The sequence below is a fragment of the Orcinus orca genome, chromosome X (genome assembly GCF_937001465.1).
Source record: "Orcinus orca chromosome X, mOrcOrc1.1, whole genome shotgun sequence".
Taxonomy (NCBI): domain Eukaryota; kingdom Metazoa; phylum Chordata; class Mammalia; order Artiodactyla; family Delphinidae; genus Orcinus; species Orcinus orca.
Window position 1 is genome coordinate 16342944 of NC_064580.1, and position 17047 is coordinate 16359990.

The 17047-nt window shown below is 43.0% G+C and overlaps 1 protein-coding gene across 23 annotated transcripts in view; it reads right to left on the minus strand.

Moving 5' to 3' along the window:
- The window catches only part of ADGRG2 (adhesion G protein-coupled receptor G2), a 185430-nt gene that overhangs the window by 45976 nt on the left and 122407 nt on the right, over positions 1-17047 (minus strand). For all 23 annotated transcript variants that reach the window (XM_049704707.1, XM_049704725.1, XM_049704709.1 and 20 more), the window contains one exon: positions 1255-1290. In XM_049704707.1, coding sequence (XP_049560664.1) covers positions 1255-1290 — 36 coding nt within the window. The remainder of the gene's footprint in view (positions 1-1254; positions 1291-17047) is intronic.

Sequence of the window (17047 nt, forward strand, 5' to 3'; positions counted from 1 at the left end):
GCAACGAAGACCCAACGCAGCCGAAAATAAATAAATAAATAAAATTTTAAATAAGTAAATTTGTAAAACATAATAATAATGATCGTTATTACTTACTGAGGGTTTACTCTGTGCTAGGCACATGTGTTATCTCATTTCATCTTCACAACTTCCCTATGAAGCGAGTACTGTTATTCTCTTCAATTTACAGATGAAAAAACCGAGGCACAGAGAGGTGAAGGAACTTGTCCAAAGCCACACAGATAGCAATGGAGGTGGGGGGGCGGGGGGGTGGCCAAATTCAAACCCAAGTAGTGTGGCTCCAGAGAATGTGTGAACATGAGCAAGTTTCATCCTCTCTGACCCTCGGTTTCCTCATCTATAACATGAATATAACGATCCCTATACTGCAAGATTGGAAGCAAAAAGAGATGTCGGAAGACTCCCAGACATTTAGTATGTGCATGAGCAGTAATAGTGATCATTACTAATTTTAGTTAAATGAATTAATAACAGTAGAAGCTCATTTTCACACAACTAAGGACAATGTGAGTTGACTCACTCCTTACCGTAAAAGATTGTTCTGTACTATATGGTATATATATTACAGAATGAAACACAGAAGTAGGAGTTAGAGAAGCCATGTGCTGCCTCTGTGATGTAGGGCAAGAAGCCATGTGAACTTAGATAAGTTACTCAGCCTCTCCAGGCTGCACCGTGTTATTAACTAAGGGATGGGGTGGAACCACTTTATCTCTGAGGTCCCGTTGTAGCCAGCAGTCTGGAATGCAGGTTCAGCTCCTGGTTCCTGCCAAGACGGGTCCTAGTTATAAATTTCTCTTTATTGATTTGCCTTCCCATTCTCATGAGTGCTAAGCCTTTAGAAGCCTTTTGAAAAATATTAATTCAGTGGGGTGCTGAGGAAGTATATTTAAGAGAACATCTCAACCCTCAAATATAGAAACATTTAGCATGTTTATGTCCTTGATACTCTTCAGGAGACATGAACTAGAATACTAAAAATAACACTGAAGAACTGAAGCAGTTACCATGATGAAAACCCACAACTTAGTCCCTAGCTTTCTTTAGCAATTGGGGGGGATTGATAGACTATCCTGTTGTCTGTGTCTGCTTTGATTTTTCGGGAGTAGGTTTAATGACAGAATTTAATTAAGCTTCATAGAAGAAAACAATTTTTCTGTATCTGACACTGCATGGAGAACTTTTAGAGTATTTTGCTGAAATGCCCCCAAAGTCATGAAATAACAATCTTACCAGAAGGTGATAACAAACTGGAATTATCAGCATGCTCTGTTGACGAAAAAGGTGATTTAAAGTTAGTTTAGTTTGTAGATTAAACAACAGGGAACTACTGTATAATACAGGGAATTATTACAGTATCTTGTAATAACCTATAATGGAAAAGAATCTGAAACAGAATATATATATATATATCTGAATCACTGTGCTGTACACCTGAAACTAACACATTATTGTAAATCAACTATACTTCAATTAAAAAATGTAAAAGTAAATAAAATTAGTTTGTACATGAATTTGTAGGAGATTAACATCTTTAACGGCAGTGAATGTAAAATGAGTTGCAAATAGCTACCAAAAGAGGGCAGCATGTTAATTTACTATTATTTTCAACAGCCTAATCAGTTCTTTCAATTCTCCACAAAGACACATCTCTGGTGAAGCAATTCTTCCAATTTAACTGTTGATGGTACTCTATATATTTTGTTATATAATGGTTTAGTACATTTTAAAATAAAAATGATGACTAAGAACTTCGGTTGTTGGCAAGTGTTCATTAGAATGTGTAAATGTATACATCTGCATAAATTAAACTTCCCGTAACTGTACTTCTTTTTATACCTATTAGCGCAGACTTTATACCTTTAATTAAGCCAATCAGACACCTCTGGGTATATAAACTACAAGAACTGCTGTGTTATTTATTTTGGGAGGATGCTAGATTCCTTAAAAGAAAAGTAATTCTATTTTTTTCTCTATGAAAAATAATACACTTATTGGAGAAACTTCAGAAATTACAGATAAACAAAAAGAAGAAAATTAAAACCACCTATAATTTCACCACCCAGACATAAATGACATTAACATTGTGACATATATTCTTTTCTCTTTCTATGTGTTAATGTATATCTACATATGAATATAAATATATGAATGTATGTGTATACATATGTACTTATATGTACGATAAGAAAGATCATGTCACTTAAAACTACTTGTAACCTGGCTTTTCTCATGACACTATATCCTGAACATTGTTCTATATCATTAAATAATTTTCCCCAATACCATTTTGTAATGACTGCATAGCATTTCATTGATTGGATGTACCATTAATTTATATAACAAATTTCCTTTTGATGGACATTTTAGTGTGCACAGTTTTTCATGATTACAAACAACGCTGCAAGAAATCCTCTTGGTAAATTTTTGCATACATACTTGCTATTTCTTTCAGAAATTCCATGAATTTTGATTGCCAAGATGCCTTACAGAAAACAAACCAATTTATACCACTCTGCAGTACATCAGAGTGTTACTTTCGCAAACTCTCACCCAATGGGGTATTACCTTATAAATTCTTAAACTGTTTTTAATTACAAAGGAATGGTTATTTCCATAGTGGTATCTTGAGATACAATTAAAAAGAAAGAATAAGTATACTTAGAAACTAAAATTGCACGGTGAAACATACCTGGTAGCTTCCAGGAGCCTATTTTCCTTAAATGGTGGTAGGGTACTGATTATTTTCTGGTATAATTAAAACACAGTTCTTCTTGAAAGCAGGACTGAATGAGTGCTCCAGTGGTTGGCGCATAGTAGTTAGTGTCTTGATGCCCTAATTTAATTGGCATTGCCTCTTCTTAGTCTCTGTCCTTCAATATATCCCTCATGCTACCTTAAATATCCCACCAATCAAAGAGTCTGTTGAATTAACAGGAGTTTAATTTTGAGAATGCTCCTGGGAGCACTAAGGGGAAATCAGTCATTCACAGCTTAGTATGAATTAATTCCAATTGGCTGAAGTCTTCTGATTATGCAGCAAAGACCTACCATACTGGGCCATGTTGAAAATTTCTGGGAAGAATCAACATTCAACATGGGCTACTTGAAAATGACACATCAGTTTAGGCAGGTGAGGTAGAGTGGTGTGGGAGCGTGGCACAGGCAGGGAACAGCATGAAGGCACTGAGGAAGAGTTGAGTACCAGGGAAGAGGGATGGAGAGTGATGTTGAAGGGCAACAGGGGCTAATACTGCTTCCTTTTCAATTTTGCCCAGTGGCTGACCAGAATCACCAATTGTTCAACCTTCTCCATTGCTAAATCCTTTGACAAGAGCTGTATACCCACAGGGAAAGGGGCTCATCTGAGTTTTACCTCTTTCTTAGATGCTAGAGGAAATGGACAACTCAAGGGTAATAGGAGAGCCAGCGTAGAGAAGGAACTTTCCTGGTTGGCCATCTCTGGGTAGACAGGTTTGATAGGCATGGATTCACAATCAAGAGGTAAAACCTGATCAAAATATAGATCAGGGCTCCCCTGGTGGCGCAGTGGTTGAGAATCCGCCTGCAGATGCAGGGGGCGTGGGTTCGTGCCCCGGTCCGGGAGGATCCCACGTGCCGCGGAGCGGCTGGGCCCATGAGCCATGGCCCGCGGAGCCTGCGCGTCCGGAGCCTGTGCTCCGCAACGGGAGAGGCCACAACAGTGAGAGGCCCGCGTATAGCAAAAAAAAAAAAAAAAAACAAAAACATAGATCAAGGGCCAGCCCAGCCCAGCCTACAGGGCTCCCAGCAGAGACCTACACTGATGAAGGGAGGGAACCCAGTAAATAAAAGTTAAAGGTTTTTAAACTGTTATTGTCCGTTTTTTGTCTTTTGGCATTTTTTTTCTTCTAGGGGCCCGATTACTCAGTGACTAACATTTTATTCACTTTTTCTGTCTCTCATTATAACGCTCCACATCACTCCTCTTGGTGCCACATAGAGACGTCCCATAGGCCTTACATTTTCCTGAGTATCAGCCTCTGTTTCTCTTGGGCTCTCTCCTAACTCACTTCTCATTTGTTAAAACCAAGGAGGTGGTCGGCATTTCCAGTGAGTCATATATTTGAGTTCCATGTCACTCTTAGGAGACAAAACATTTCCATTGTTAAAAAGATTCGCAAAAAAAAAAAAAGATTCGCAAGCAAAGAAAGGAAAAACATTTAAATTTTTCAGATTTTCCTTTGGAAACTTACAAAGAGCAAAATTCAAAGCATTATTCATTTATTGAAGTCTCGATTTAAATCCATAAATAAAATTGTGAGCTGTCTATAAAATTTACTCAATATGACTCCCTAGTGATTTTTTAAAACAAAGTCCGTATATTGCAATTATGATGACCAGGAGTTTGGCATGCCTAAGCTTCGAATGGACGCCAAACAGAGGAACTGGCAACTCAAGAAAGCGGCCCCCTCGACGGGGTCTCTTTCCCTACATCGCCTCCCTGGCACATTCTTTCAAATTTACTGCTACCACCTCCCCAAATCCAATCCCACATGATCAAGTGTGGTCTGAGCACTGCCATGTGAATGCCTTACTGTCATTGCCTCTCCAACCCCATATATCCAAGACCTTGTCCCCCATCGCCCCACAGCATTTCCATATCATTCTTGAATTTGATGGACCTCTGGTAACACGAGCCAAACAACTGAAACTGGAAAATTCAGTATATTAGTTTCCTGTTGCTGCTGTAACAAATTACCACGAACTTAGTGGTTTAAGACAATGCAAACTTGTTACGTTAGAGTTCTGTAGGTCATTAGTCCAACATGGGTCTCACCAGCCTAAAATCAGGGTGTCAACAGGCTGCACACCTTTCTGGAGGCTCTGGGGGAGAACCTGTGTCCTCCTTATTTGGATAACTGGCAGAATTCAGTTCCTTGCAGTTGGAGGACCTAGGTCCTCATTTTCTTGCTGGCTATAAATTGAGGGCCATTCCTCGATTCTAGAAGCCACCCACATTTCTTGGCCCCATTCCTCCATCTTCAAAGCTAGCAACAGTGGGATGGGGTAGGGGGAGTCCTTCTCATGCAGCATCCGTCTGACTCACTCTTCTGCCTTCCTCTTCCACTTTTAAGAACTCGAGTGATTAGACCGGGAGCACCCAGGCAATCCACGATCACCTCCCCATCTCCCAGTCCTGAGCTTTAATCACATTTGCAAAATCCCTTTTGTCATGTAAGGCAACATAGTTACAGGTTTGAGGCATTAGAAGGGGACATCTTTGGGGAGCCATTATTCTTCCTACATACTCAAAAATCCAGTTTTTTTTAAATTATGGAGAATATGAGTTGCAAGGAACCACACTTTAGGAAGAAAAATCCCACAGGGGTTAAGTGAAGGGCCCAGAAAACTAGAGTCAGTTTCAGCAATACAGCTGAGTCTACAAACCGAAGGCCAACGCTCTGGCCATCGCTCCTGACTCCTCCTGTTCCCCACCTCCCATCCCACCCCCAGATTCCGTCATCCATCCTGTGCATTCTTCTCACCCTAACAGGGAGCTGTTGCAAGGATTAAAGAGAAATGATGTGTGTGATGACAGTAAGAGCGAACACTGATTGATGCTTCCTGTGAGCCAGGCTTAACGCACGAAGAGCTTCGTGCACATTTTATTATTTAAAATCAGCCAACGACTCTATGAAATATGTGGATTCCTTAGCATCAGTCCTTTTTAGCGCTTGAGAAACTGAGGCTGCGCGAGGTTCCGTGAATTGTTCCAGGCCTCCGTGGGAATTCACTGTAGAGTTGGGATATGAACCCAGGCAGTCTGACTTCCAAGCTTACCCTCTGGGCCTCTATTCTATCCTACCTCCAATGACAAACTGTGTAGACCATAAACTAGTACATAAATGGAGGGTATTAATATTCCCTAATCTCTCTCTTACCTCTCCTTTCTTCCCATGCCCACTGCCCCCTTCTAAGCCCAGATCTTGATCGCCTCACATATAAGTGAAATATTAGAACCCGGAACCTTCTCATTGGCAAGGATCTTAACGTTCTTTGCGTCTGACTTCTCACCCAACTCAGTAAACCATCCCCCGCACGCACACCATTGGCTCCCAATCCCAGCTCAGCTCCCCGACGAGTTCTATCTTGCCCACACGATGGAACTCACACTGAAGTTTTTGAAAGTTTGAATTTCTTACCAACATTTAAGAATTAGGAGATTTCAAATAAAATTCCAAATTCTTACCCTTCCAAAATTGGAAGTTTTAGATGACCCCTTTCTGTCAGCTCTCCAGCCCCCTAAAGCATGCCCTGGCATGAAACTGATGGAGACGGCTCTTTCCTCTTAGTATCTTAAAGTTTATTCATTGGCTACACCATTCACTTGGCATTTGGACATATACTGTTAGGCACTGTTATTTAACTTTTTCCACTGTATGTCTTGTTTTCCCAACTAAATGCTAAGCTGCCTGATTCTTTACTATCCTCCAGGAATCCAGTGCAGGGCTTTGCATTTTTGCATTGACTGATGACATCATTAAGGAGTCTCCAGCAGTCATGAATATATGACAGGTAGTTCAAGAGCATCAATTTAATGCAAATATTGCAAGGGGTCAGGTCCCTGTGATACAAAGCACAGCAGGGGAAAGATGGGCAAAAGATCTGAGAGCAATGAGGCAGAGTCCATGAAGGAAAGACTTGAGAATACTTCTTAGATGGCTATGGTTCAGAATCTGTACTTTGGAATCATAGCTATAACTGCCAATCACAGCAGGTAGCTTGCTTAACAGATCTGCTAAACGTATACTAAAATGGCCATTCAACTGCCGTATCACAAACGTTGCCTACAGCAATGATCTCAATACCGTACCCTTTATCAACCTTTCCTCTTCCTAATGCCCTCTCCCTGCTCGCTCACTCCTGATTCCTGGGATCACCTCCCAAATAACCTGCACCCAAGACATACAAGGTCATGTCTGAGGGTTCTGAGGTTTTCATTTTTCTTCTGCTATTTGATATGTGGGAGATGTAAGACTTAAAACGTCAGACAGTTGGTTCTCTTTACACCCAGCACATTCTCCCCGAAGTTGGATGGGAAAGATAAAGGCTTAATCTTCTAGGAGTGGATCTAAAGAGAATACAACTAGCCCTCCTTGCATGAATGTTTTAGAACCAACTAAAATTTGTAATCCGGTGACAGTCCTTCTCTGGATTGAATTACTGTTCCATAGAGAGATGATTCAAAACAAGGTGCCACGCCTAGGCACTCTTATACAGGAACCCCAAACAAAACAAAATTATTATGACAGTGGCTCTCCAGGGCTTGGGACAACAGACACTCTTACAAGAACTGTATTTTTCAGATTTTACTACAGAACCAACAAAATGACTGAAAACATTTCTACTTCGGCACAGCCAAAATGTGTTTACTTGAGCTGTGACCATCTCACGTCACAGTGCTCAATAAATACTCTGACACAACGTTTTTATTAAACAATTGATAATGACATCCCTAAAGAAAACTTCACCTCCTAGCTGGTGGAATTTCCCAAAGTGCAAACGATTGGCAATTCTAGGTGGGTCTTGGCCAAAACGGGAAGTGGGTGAAACGTGGCCTTGATTCCCCAGCCCCTGGGTCTTGCTCCTCTCCCGTCCTCACACGGTACCACTCACCCGCCCTCTCGCCCCTTAACCCCTCCAGAACTGATCTGGCCTCTCTCAGAGGTTAACACAGTCCCTCCCTTGAGGATCTAGGAGATGCATTTTGGAGTGTCCATAAATGCCCTAGAATAGAATGCAAATTTGTGTGTATTCATATGTATTTTTTTCTGGGAACAGTAGAGTCCCAAAAGGGACTCTATTTTAAATTAACAAGCATGTATACAGTATTACTGTGACCAGGCACTTCATAAATATTAACTCATTTAGTCCTCATAACAACAATACGAGGCAAGTTACCCCATTTTACAGATGGGGAAACCGAGGCACAGGGAGGTCAAATAACGTGTGTAGTAAAGGGACAGAGCTAGGATCTGAGCCTAGGCTTTCCAGCCCCACTATACTGGGCTGCTTCTCATCTTGGGCTGTGGTCTAAAACAGTGAAGAGCCACTGACCTGCCGGCCACCCACCCCATTCCACTGGGAGGGATGTATACTTTAGGAAGGAGGAGAGCCTTGAAATAAACTGTTTCTGACAGGTGGGGGTTTTAGGGCATCATCCCCCCTTCCCAGCCCCCCTGAAGTTAGACACATAGACAGTAATCTAGGCTGCCCGTCGAGGCCGGTGCAGATAATGGAGTATTTGGCTTGTGCTTTCCATTATAAAATGCATTTAGGCAAACTGGCCTCTATTGAACACTTATTACAGTGGCATTGTACCCATGCTTCTTCACGGAATCTCCCCACATGCCCGTGAAACATGGCCCTCTATCCAGACCTCATCTCCCCCTCCTCTCCCCTCACCCAACCACTCTGGTGTCCCTGCTGTTCCTCCAACACACTGGGCATAGTCCCACCTCAGGGCCTTTGCACTTGCTGCTCCCTCTGCCCGAAATACTTTTCCCACAGAGAACCCCTTGGTTTGCCCTGCTGCCTCTTTCAAATGTTGCTCAAATATCACCTTCTCTGAGAGACTGATCCAGACCACTCTATTTAAAATCACAACACTTTCCCCCTTTGCCCGACCCTTTCCATTCCCTTACCCGCAACACTCCTTGCCATCCAAACAGTATGTATATATTTATGTATGCGTGTATTTATGTATGTGTGTACACACACACACACAGCCCTAAGAGGGGGTGTCTCCTAACATTCTGTGCCCTAGACCCCTCACTTGCCTCATCCAAGTCCCAGCCCTGTGTAATATGTAAGATTTTGGGACTTCCCTGGTGATGCAGTGGTTAAGAATCCACCTGCCAATGCAGGGGACACGGGTTTGAGCCCTGGTCCGGGAAGATCCCACATGCCGCGGAGCAACTAAGCCCATGCGTCACAACTACTGAGCCTGCGCTCTAGAGCCCGTAAGCCACAACTACTGAGCCCGTGCGCCACAACTACTGAAGCCCACGCGCCTAGAGTCCGTGCTATGCAGCAAGAGAAGCCACCGCAATGAGAATCCCGTGCACCACAACGAAGAGTAGCCCCGGTTCGCCGCAACTAGAGAAAGCCTGCGCGCAGCAATGAAGACCCAACGCAGCCAAAAAAACAAATAAATTTTTTTGGCCCCCAAGAACCAATTTTCATTCCCATGGGGGCGAAGTGGCCCCCATAGAGAATGCACACTCCAGGGCTATCTCCGTTTCCTCCCGAAGAGATCCAGCTTAAGGAAAGCAACATTTGCCTGGGTGCCCCTCTCCTCCCAGATCCCCACTAGTGTCTCGGGTGATTCTGCTGTTAGTCAGCTGACATGTTCTTTCACTCCAAAGCACCTGTCATTTATGGGTAGTGAGAGTTCCCTGTGGTAGATGTTTAAGTGCAGAAGCACCTGGAAGGGGGGGGGGCACCAGGGGGTAGGGTACAGAAACTCTTCCAGTCTCCCTCAGATCACGCCACTCTTTGCCAGCTCACAGGTGAGCAGTGACCCCCTTGGCATCTTAGCTTAGGTCCTCCGGGGGTGCGGAGCCTAAGGTAAGGACTTGGCTGCACAATGGACTCCCCATCCTCCCCAGCCCCTGGCACAGAACAATATTTTTTTTACATAGCTATGAAATAAACGAGGAGGGTGATCTATAGTGGGACGGCCAGACAGCAGGCTACTGCAGTAGATTAGCCAAGACATGATGACGACTTGAACCGGTGCTTGGGAAGCTGGCATGAAAAGAGACGTTCAACAGACACTTCTAAGGTAAGATGAGAGGATGTAGGGGATGTTGCGGTGAGGGAGAAGCAGAATAGTTAACCTATCAAACCCCAACAGTGCAGATGACATTGCTCTGAATCCCTCAAGTGCAGCAGGTAGGTTAACAAATAACAAATGTTGGCGAGGATGTAGAGAAAAAGGAACCCTCGTACAGTTGGTGGGAATGTATATTGGTGCAGCCACTGTGGAAAACAGCAGGGAGGTTTCTCAAAAAGCTAAAAATAGAACTACCATATGACCCAGCAATTCCACTCCTGGGTATATATCCAAAAAAACCCCAAAACCACTAATTCAAAAAATTCTGAAGCAATTAGAACAAATGGCCTACAGCTGTACTGTTCAATATGGTAGCCACTACCCACGTATGGCTATTTAAATTTAAAGTTAAATAAAATTTAAAATTCAGTTTCTCAGTCACATTTCAAGTGGTCAATGGCCACATGTGGTTGGTGGCTACTGTACTGGACACATATAGAACACTTCCATTATCACAAAAATTTCTATTAGATCATGCTGGTCTCTAGTGATGACGGCTATTGTTTTTACGGAGTTCTTACAACGTGTCAAATGCATTTCAGCCATCTGTTTTACATGCATTAACTCATTTAATCTGCATATAACTCTATGAGAGAGATACTGCTACTTTACAGATAAGGAAACTGAAGCACAATGATTAAATAACTTGGTACAGTCAGAGTTAATAAATGGCAGAGGTAAGACTTGACCCCAGGAAGTCCAGAGCCTGTAGTCTTAACCTTATACCACATTGTGGAGGTCCCAGTGGCCTGGGTTGGCACAAAGGGAGTGGGCAGCTCTGGTGGAGTCCCCTGACTACAAATGACTCTCTCCTGATTGGACAGTGATAATCTGGTAGTGCCCAGAATAGCCTCCTCCAGCTTTCTTAGATTGTATGAACCTGGGTTCATACATGATCTCAAGAAAGAAGGGATGCCTAGCCCATCCCAGCCCACCTTCCAATGGCAGAATGAATGAGATGTACCAACTACCCTGCCTCATTAGTTAAGGTAAGGCAAGTTGCTACAATAAATAAACGCTGAAATCTCAGACACTTAAAAAAAAAAGTTAATTTTCCAGGTGTGAAGTTCAATCAGCAGCCTAGAGTGGAGGGTAGGGTGGGACAGAGAGAGCAGCATCTGCTCCACGCAATCATTCAGGAACCCAGGCTGACAGAGGCACTGCCATTTTCAACATGAAGATTCCAAGTTTGCTCTGGAGAGCAACATCCAGCCAGGCAAACAGGTGGGAGATATATATATTTTTTTTTTTTTTTTTTTTTTTGCGGTACGCGGGCCTCTCACTGTTGTGGCCTCTCCCGTTGCGGAGCACAGGCTCCGGACGCGCAGGCTCAGCGGCCATGGCTCACGGGCCCAGCCGCTCCGCGGCATGTGGGATCTTCCCGGACCGGGGCACGAACCTGTGTCCCCTGCAATGGCAGGCGGACTCTCAACCACTGCGCCACCAGGGAAGCCCCAGGTGGGAGATTTTTAATGGCTAAGCCCGGAAGTGGCAAACATCATTTCTCCCCACACCCACTGGCCAGAACTCAGCCACATGGCCACTTCTAACTGCAAGGGAGGCTGGGAAATGTAGTCTAGCTGTGTGCTAAGGAAGAAAGCTTTGGTGAGCTGCCAGCCAGTCTCTGCCACATCAGACTTAATTTGAGTGTTGTAGAGTAATGATACCCATTAAACTAATGATAGGTCAAAATTAATGCTAAAATCACTCTCCCCAGTCATTTTTTCTCCAGTTCTTTGCCCTCATATTGACTAGGTCAAAAGTCAGGGAATCAATATGAATCAGAGGAGGGGGAGTCCTTGCCACTCTGAGGCTGAATATGAATCCCCCCTTCTTTGTGACTCACCTCCCCAGCTTTGCTCCTAGCTAACATCCATATCATGTTTTTTTCATGACCCCCAACTGTAGAACTCCTGTGTGACAAACCAGTTCTGTAAACAGTGACATACTAGTAAAAGCCATAGAGAACAGCTGAATTATGGATATTCTTGCTGCATCCTTAAGTGAAAAAGTTGTATTTTTGAGTTCCCTCTGTTTTGAAGCCATGTAAACCTTAACCTTTGCTGTAGCACTTCTGGGTAGAAGATGCTTAGGAGGCCCTTAGGCCTCTGTATGTTGGCGGCTCCTGTTCTACTGTTTTCCCCTTCTATTGTCTTTGGCTTGTCATGAGCTTTGAAGTCTGATCTGGGACTCCTCACTTTTAATAATGTGTAACTCTTGAGTTAGTAATCTCCATGTGGATAAAAGGCCCATGTCCATATATTTCCAATGGATGAATGAGCATGCCTCCTTAACCAACTTTAAATGTGATTAAGAGACTAGGCTCTTGAGAGAGAGGTCCAAATCCTTGCTCTGCCTTGAGTAAGTTTCTGACATTTCTCTGCTTATATTTCTTCAACTGTAAAAATAGGGGTGCTTGCTTTGAAGGAAATTATATTACATTTACAAAGTATTTTTATCACAGTTCCAACAGTAAGTTGTAATTATTATTTTTTTTTAATTTTAAAAATTCATTTATTTATTTATTTTTTGGCTGCACTGGGTCTTTGTTGCTGCACATGGGCTTTCTCTAGTTGCATCGAGCGGGGGCTACTCTTTATTGCGATGCGCAGGCTTCTCATCACGGCGGCTTCTCTTGTTGCAGAGCATGGGCTCTAGGTGCGTGGGCTTCAGTAGTTGTGGCACGTGGGCTCAGTAGTTGTGGCTCGTGGACCCTAGAGCTCAGGCTCAGTAGTAGTGGCGCACGGGCTTAGTTGCTCCACGGCATGTGGGGTCTTCCCAGACCAGGGTTCGAACCTGTGTCCCCTGCACTGGCAGGCGGATTCTTAATCACTGCACCACCAGGGAAGTCCCTGTAATTATTATTAATTCACTCTGCATGATTCTGTGTCTTTGGATAAAGTTTACCTTTATGTAATAAACTGTTTTTTTTTCCCTTAAAACAAACAACGTGATATCAGTAATTTGCAGAGGGGCGTTTTTAAAAAATCATAAAGATAGTTTCTTTCCAAGATTTGCATGTATGTGATTTCCATTCTAACTTTAAAACATTCCTATCTATTCACTAATGCTTGATTAGTGAGAATATCTATTACAAAACTGTGTTCGTCTAATTCAAGTTTCCATGGGTTAGCATCATAGGAAGACATCTCCTAGAAAGACCGTGGGGTTCCATCACTTTGTATTACACATCAGGAAATGGAAGTTCATAGAAATCCATTTCAGAGGCGAAGGAGACTTGAAGATGACCTAGTATAATATTGTAAATCCAGAAAAGTGGCAAAGGTAGTGACTTATACTATATTTCTTTAATTCAAAAATGGTTTATTTACCCACAATAGACTGCATGAGAAAACAGAGTGTGATGTTTGCTTTGTTTGAAATTACATCTCTCCTGGTTTTCTACTACTGATCACAAACACTGGATGCAGTTATCTTTGTTGTCTTTGCTCAGCACAAAAATGGGAGGAAAATTTTACTTAAATAAACCATTTGAAAGATAGTATCTTTTAGGACTTGGAGTTCACTGGAAGCAAAGAATTACAACATAAGCCATAGGTCTGGAAAAGACTAAATACCAAACTAGTCCAAGCCCCTCAGTCTACAAGGGAGGAAGGAAGCTCAGAACATGAAGGGATTTGCCCAAAGCTTATTCACTTATTCCAATTTTTGAAGGCCAATTGTATGCCAGGCACTGGGGCTATAGCAGGAATAAAACCAAACCCCTGGCCTCAAACAGAGTTTACATTTTAGTGATATTATGCAACTCACTTGAAAGTTTTAAAATTCTACTTTGAAAAAAATCCTATAACTGAAAGTTCTTCACTAATTCAAACTCATCCCTCCTGCCTGTACACCAAAACCCAGAATTGGTTAGCCTTTACTGTGAATCCAAACCAGTAACCAGTGTAATGACAAGGCCTATTTTACATTAGGAGCAAGGCGAAAAAGGCTACAGAGTTGAGACACAAGACAGCTATGTGTTCAGTCCTCGTTTATTCAATTAATCAGATAATTATAAGCAATTCTCATTTATTCGCCAAAGCAACACCACCACCCATTTGATAGTTTTCATTTCTCTCGTCCTTAAATTAACAAAATTCTATACTATACTAAATACTAGAGCAACAAGAGAGTAACTTTTACTTTATGCTGTGTGCATTCCTAAAGGGAAAGAAGAGGGAAGGGCATAGGTCAAATAGGACACTGATGTTAAAAACAAACACAATTGGGCTTCCCTGGTGGCGCAGTGGTTGGGAGTCCGCCTGCCGATGCAGGGCACACCGGTTTGTGCCCTGGTCCGGGAGGATCCCACATGCCGCGCAGCAGCTGGGCCCGTGAGCCATGGCCGCTGACCCTGCGCGTCCAGAGCCTGTGCTCCGCAGCGGGAGAGGCCACAACAGTGAGAGGCCCGTGTACCGCAAAAAAAAAAAAAAAAACACACAAAAAAACAAACACAATTGCCACAGACATTGTTGCAAAAGCACTCTCAATCTATCTTGATGGGTTTCTTTTACAGCGCTGTGATCTTGTGAACATGAGGCTTCTTGCCAAGATCAATCTGTTTCTTGTTATTTCCTTGAAGGAAAGCTGTACCCACATCAAGGTACATTTCAACAGCATGTTCTCTTGGAACAACTTACTTCTTAACAGATTAAATCAGCGGAACTATTGCTTTTATTCCTCAGATCTCTCTTAATCTTTATCTAGTCCTTTGGAGGTACAAACCCATCCCAGGATAAATGAATATGGCAAAGTTTCAGTCAAAGTCGTGTAAAAAAACATTTTCAACTGCTTCAGGGACTAAACACTGAGGAAGTGGTTAAGGACACAAGTTCTAAAATGCCACCACTTCTACTTTCCAGCTGTGTGAACTTGGAAGTGACTCAAACCGTCCAAGCCTCAGTTCCCTCATCTAGAAAATGAAGGATTAACACCTGACCGTAACTATTATCAGGATTCACGGAGGTAACGCACGAAGCATTTAAAACGATGTGACACACAGTAAACCTTTGTAAAGTTAACTCTTAGATGTGTTAGAATGCTTTCAGAGGCAAGTCGCAGAACGTTCAGTTAAAAGTATCACAAACATTAAGGACATTCAATTAACCCACCTAACAAGAACTCCAAAAGCGGACAGTTCTAAGGCTGGTCCTACAGCTCAGTGATGGCAACAAAGACCCAGGCCTTTTCCAGCCGTCGGTTCATTCAGCCTCAGGATACAGTTAGTTCAGGGACTCAACCTTTCAAAAACTCAGGTTATCTCCACTTTCTACTTGCACTCCCTAGCTCCTCTCAGTGTTTTTAAGATGGCTACCACTGTTTCAGGCATCAAATCCAAACATGAAAATGTCTAGGCACAGCACTAGCCAATAGAACTTTCTACAACGATGGAAATATTCTATATCTGCACCGTCCAGTACAGCAACCACTAGCCCCATGTGAATACTGAACGCTTGAGATGTGACTTAGTGTGACTGAGGAACTGAATTTTTAATTTCACTTAATTTTAATTAATTTAAATTTAAATAGCCACATGTGCCTAGTGGCTATCATATTGGACAGTGCGTGTCCAGAGTAAGAAGAGAAACTCTTTTTCATTGAGTCTCAGGAGTGGGGATGTTTTCCTAGAAGTCCCCCAGCAGATTTTCCCAGGTGTCTTTTTGGTCAAAAGTCAGTCACAGGGCTTCCCTGGTGGCGCAGTGGTTGAGAGTCCGCCTGCCAATGCAGGGGACACGGGTTCGAGCCCCGGTCCGGGAAGATCCCACACGCCGTGGAGCAACTGGGCCCGTGAGCCATGGCCCCTGAGCCTGCGTGTCCGGAGCCTGTGCTCCGCAACGGGAGAGGCCACAACAGTGAGAGGCCCGCATACCGCAAAAAAAAAAAAAAAAAAATTCAGTCACATACCCACTCCTAAATCAAATATTGGCAAGGAACAGCATTTCCACGGGTGGCTTAGAATAATCAGGATTTACTCCTGAGTGCTGAAAGAGGGGAGCACCCTACGAAGCCAGGCTCAGCCAGCAAGAAGAAAAGCAAGGAATGGGTGTAATATAAATGATCAGTAGTAAGTGCCGCACCACTTCTGCACTGTCTAGACCAGGAAGGAGTCTGTAAACTACAGTCCATGGGCCGAATCCAACCCACCAACTGTATTTGCAAATAAAGTTCCACTGGCTCAAAGCCACATCTATTCATTTACATATTGTCTAGGGCCACTTTTGAGCTGCATGGGCAGCGTTGAGTAGTTGTCACAGATGCCATAAGGATCACAAAGCCAAAATATTTATTATCTGGTTCTTTAAAGAAAAGTTTGCCAACTCCTCATTTAGAGGGACATTCCTCATGGTTAAAGTCACCCTTGTTAAAGATCTTGGATAAAACATACTCCTATAACCAAAAGCAAGCACTTCGTGCAGGCTGGTGTACAAGAAAGAGTTCTGGAGAGCTGCTTTCAGCACCTTGATACTGTCTCTTGCTGGGTAACCTAGAAAAGTATCCTTTGCTTTGCGCTTCAGTCCTCTCATCAGCAAAGTGGGGATAATACAAACTTCTCCACCCACCTCAGGGGGACATGAGGAGATGATGTATATGCCAAGGTGCTCTGTAGACCATGAAGACCTACAGAAATGTCCAGATGGGTTGCTACCGCTGTTCTTAATGTTCAGTGCTATGTGCTGTTGCCACTGGATCCTACAAAGAGACACTGGGACTTTTCCATGTACAACAAGGCAAGGATAGCACTGGCAACTGGGAGATTTACCAGTCAGCAAAAGCCATGTCTGGAGCTTTTCTCAATATGGAAATCAAGAGATTCACTGGCTTCACAGTAACTTTAAGAGCTTTCGAAATCACGTCAAGTTAAAAAAAGTAGTCTGGAGAAAATAGGACTTTTAAATTGTTTCCAGTTTCATATTAGGAACTTTGAATAGGAGAGCAGCCTTAAAATGGGATTGCAGAGATGAGTGGTTCTTAGTTCGAGGCAGACCTCAAGGATCCCCGGTATCCCAGGACAACAAATCAGGAATCCAAAGACTGATCCTACTGGGTAATCGAACTCACAATGTCAAAGTGTGAAGGACTCTTAACAGGCAATCAGCCGAGCCCCTTCATCACATGGAGGAAAGGAAATACATTCCTTAAGGG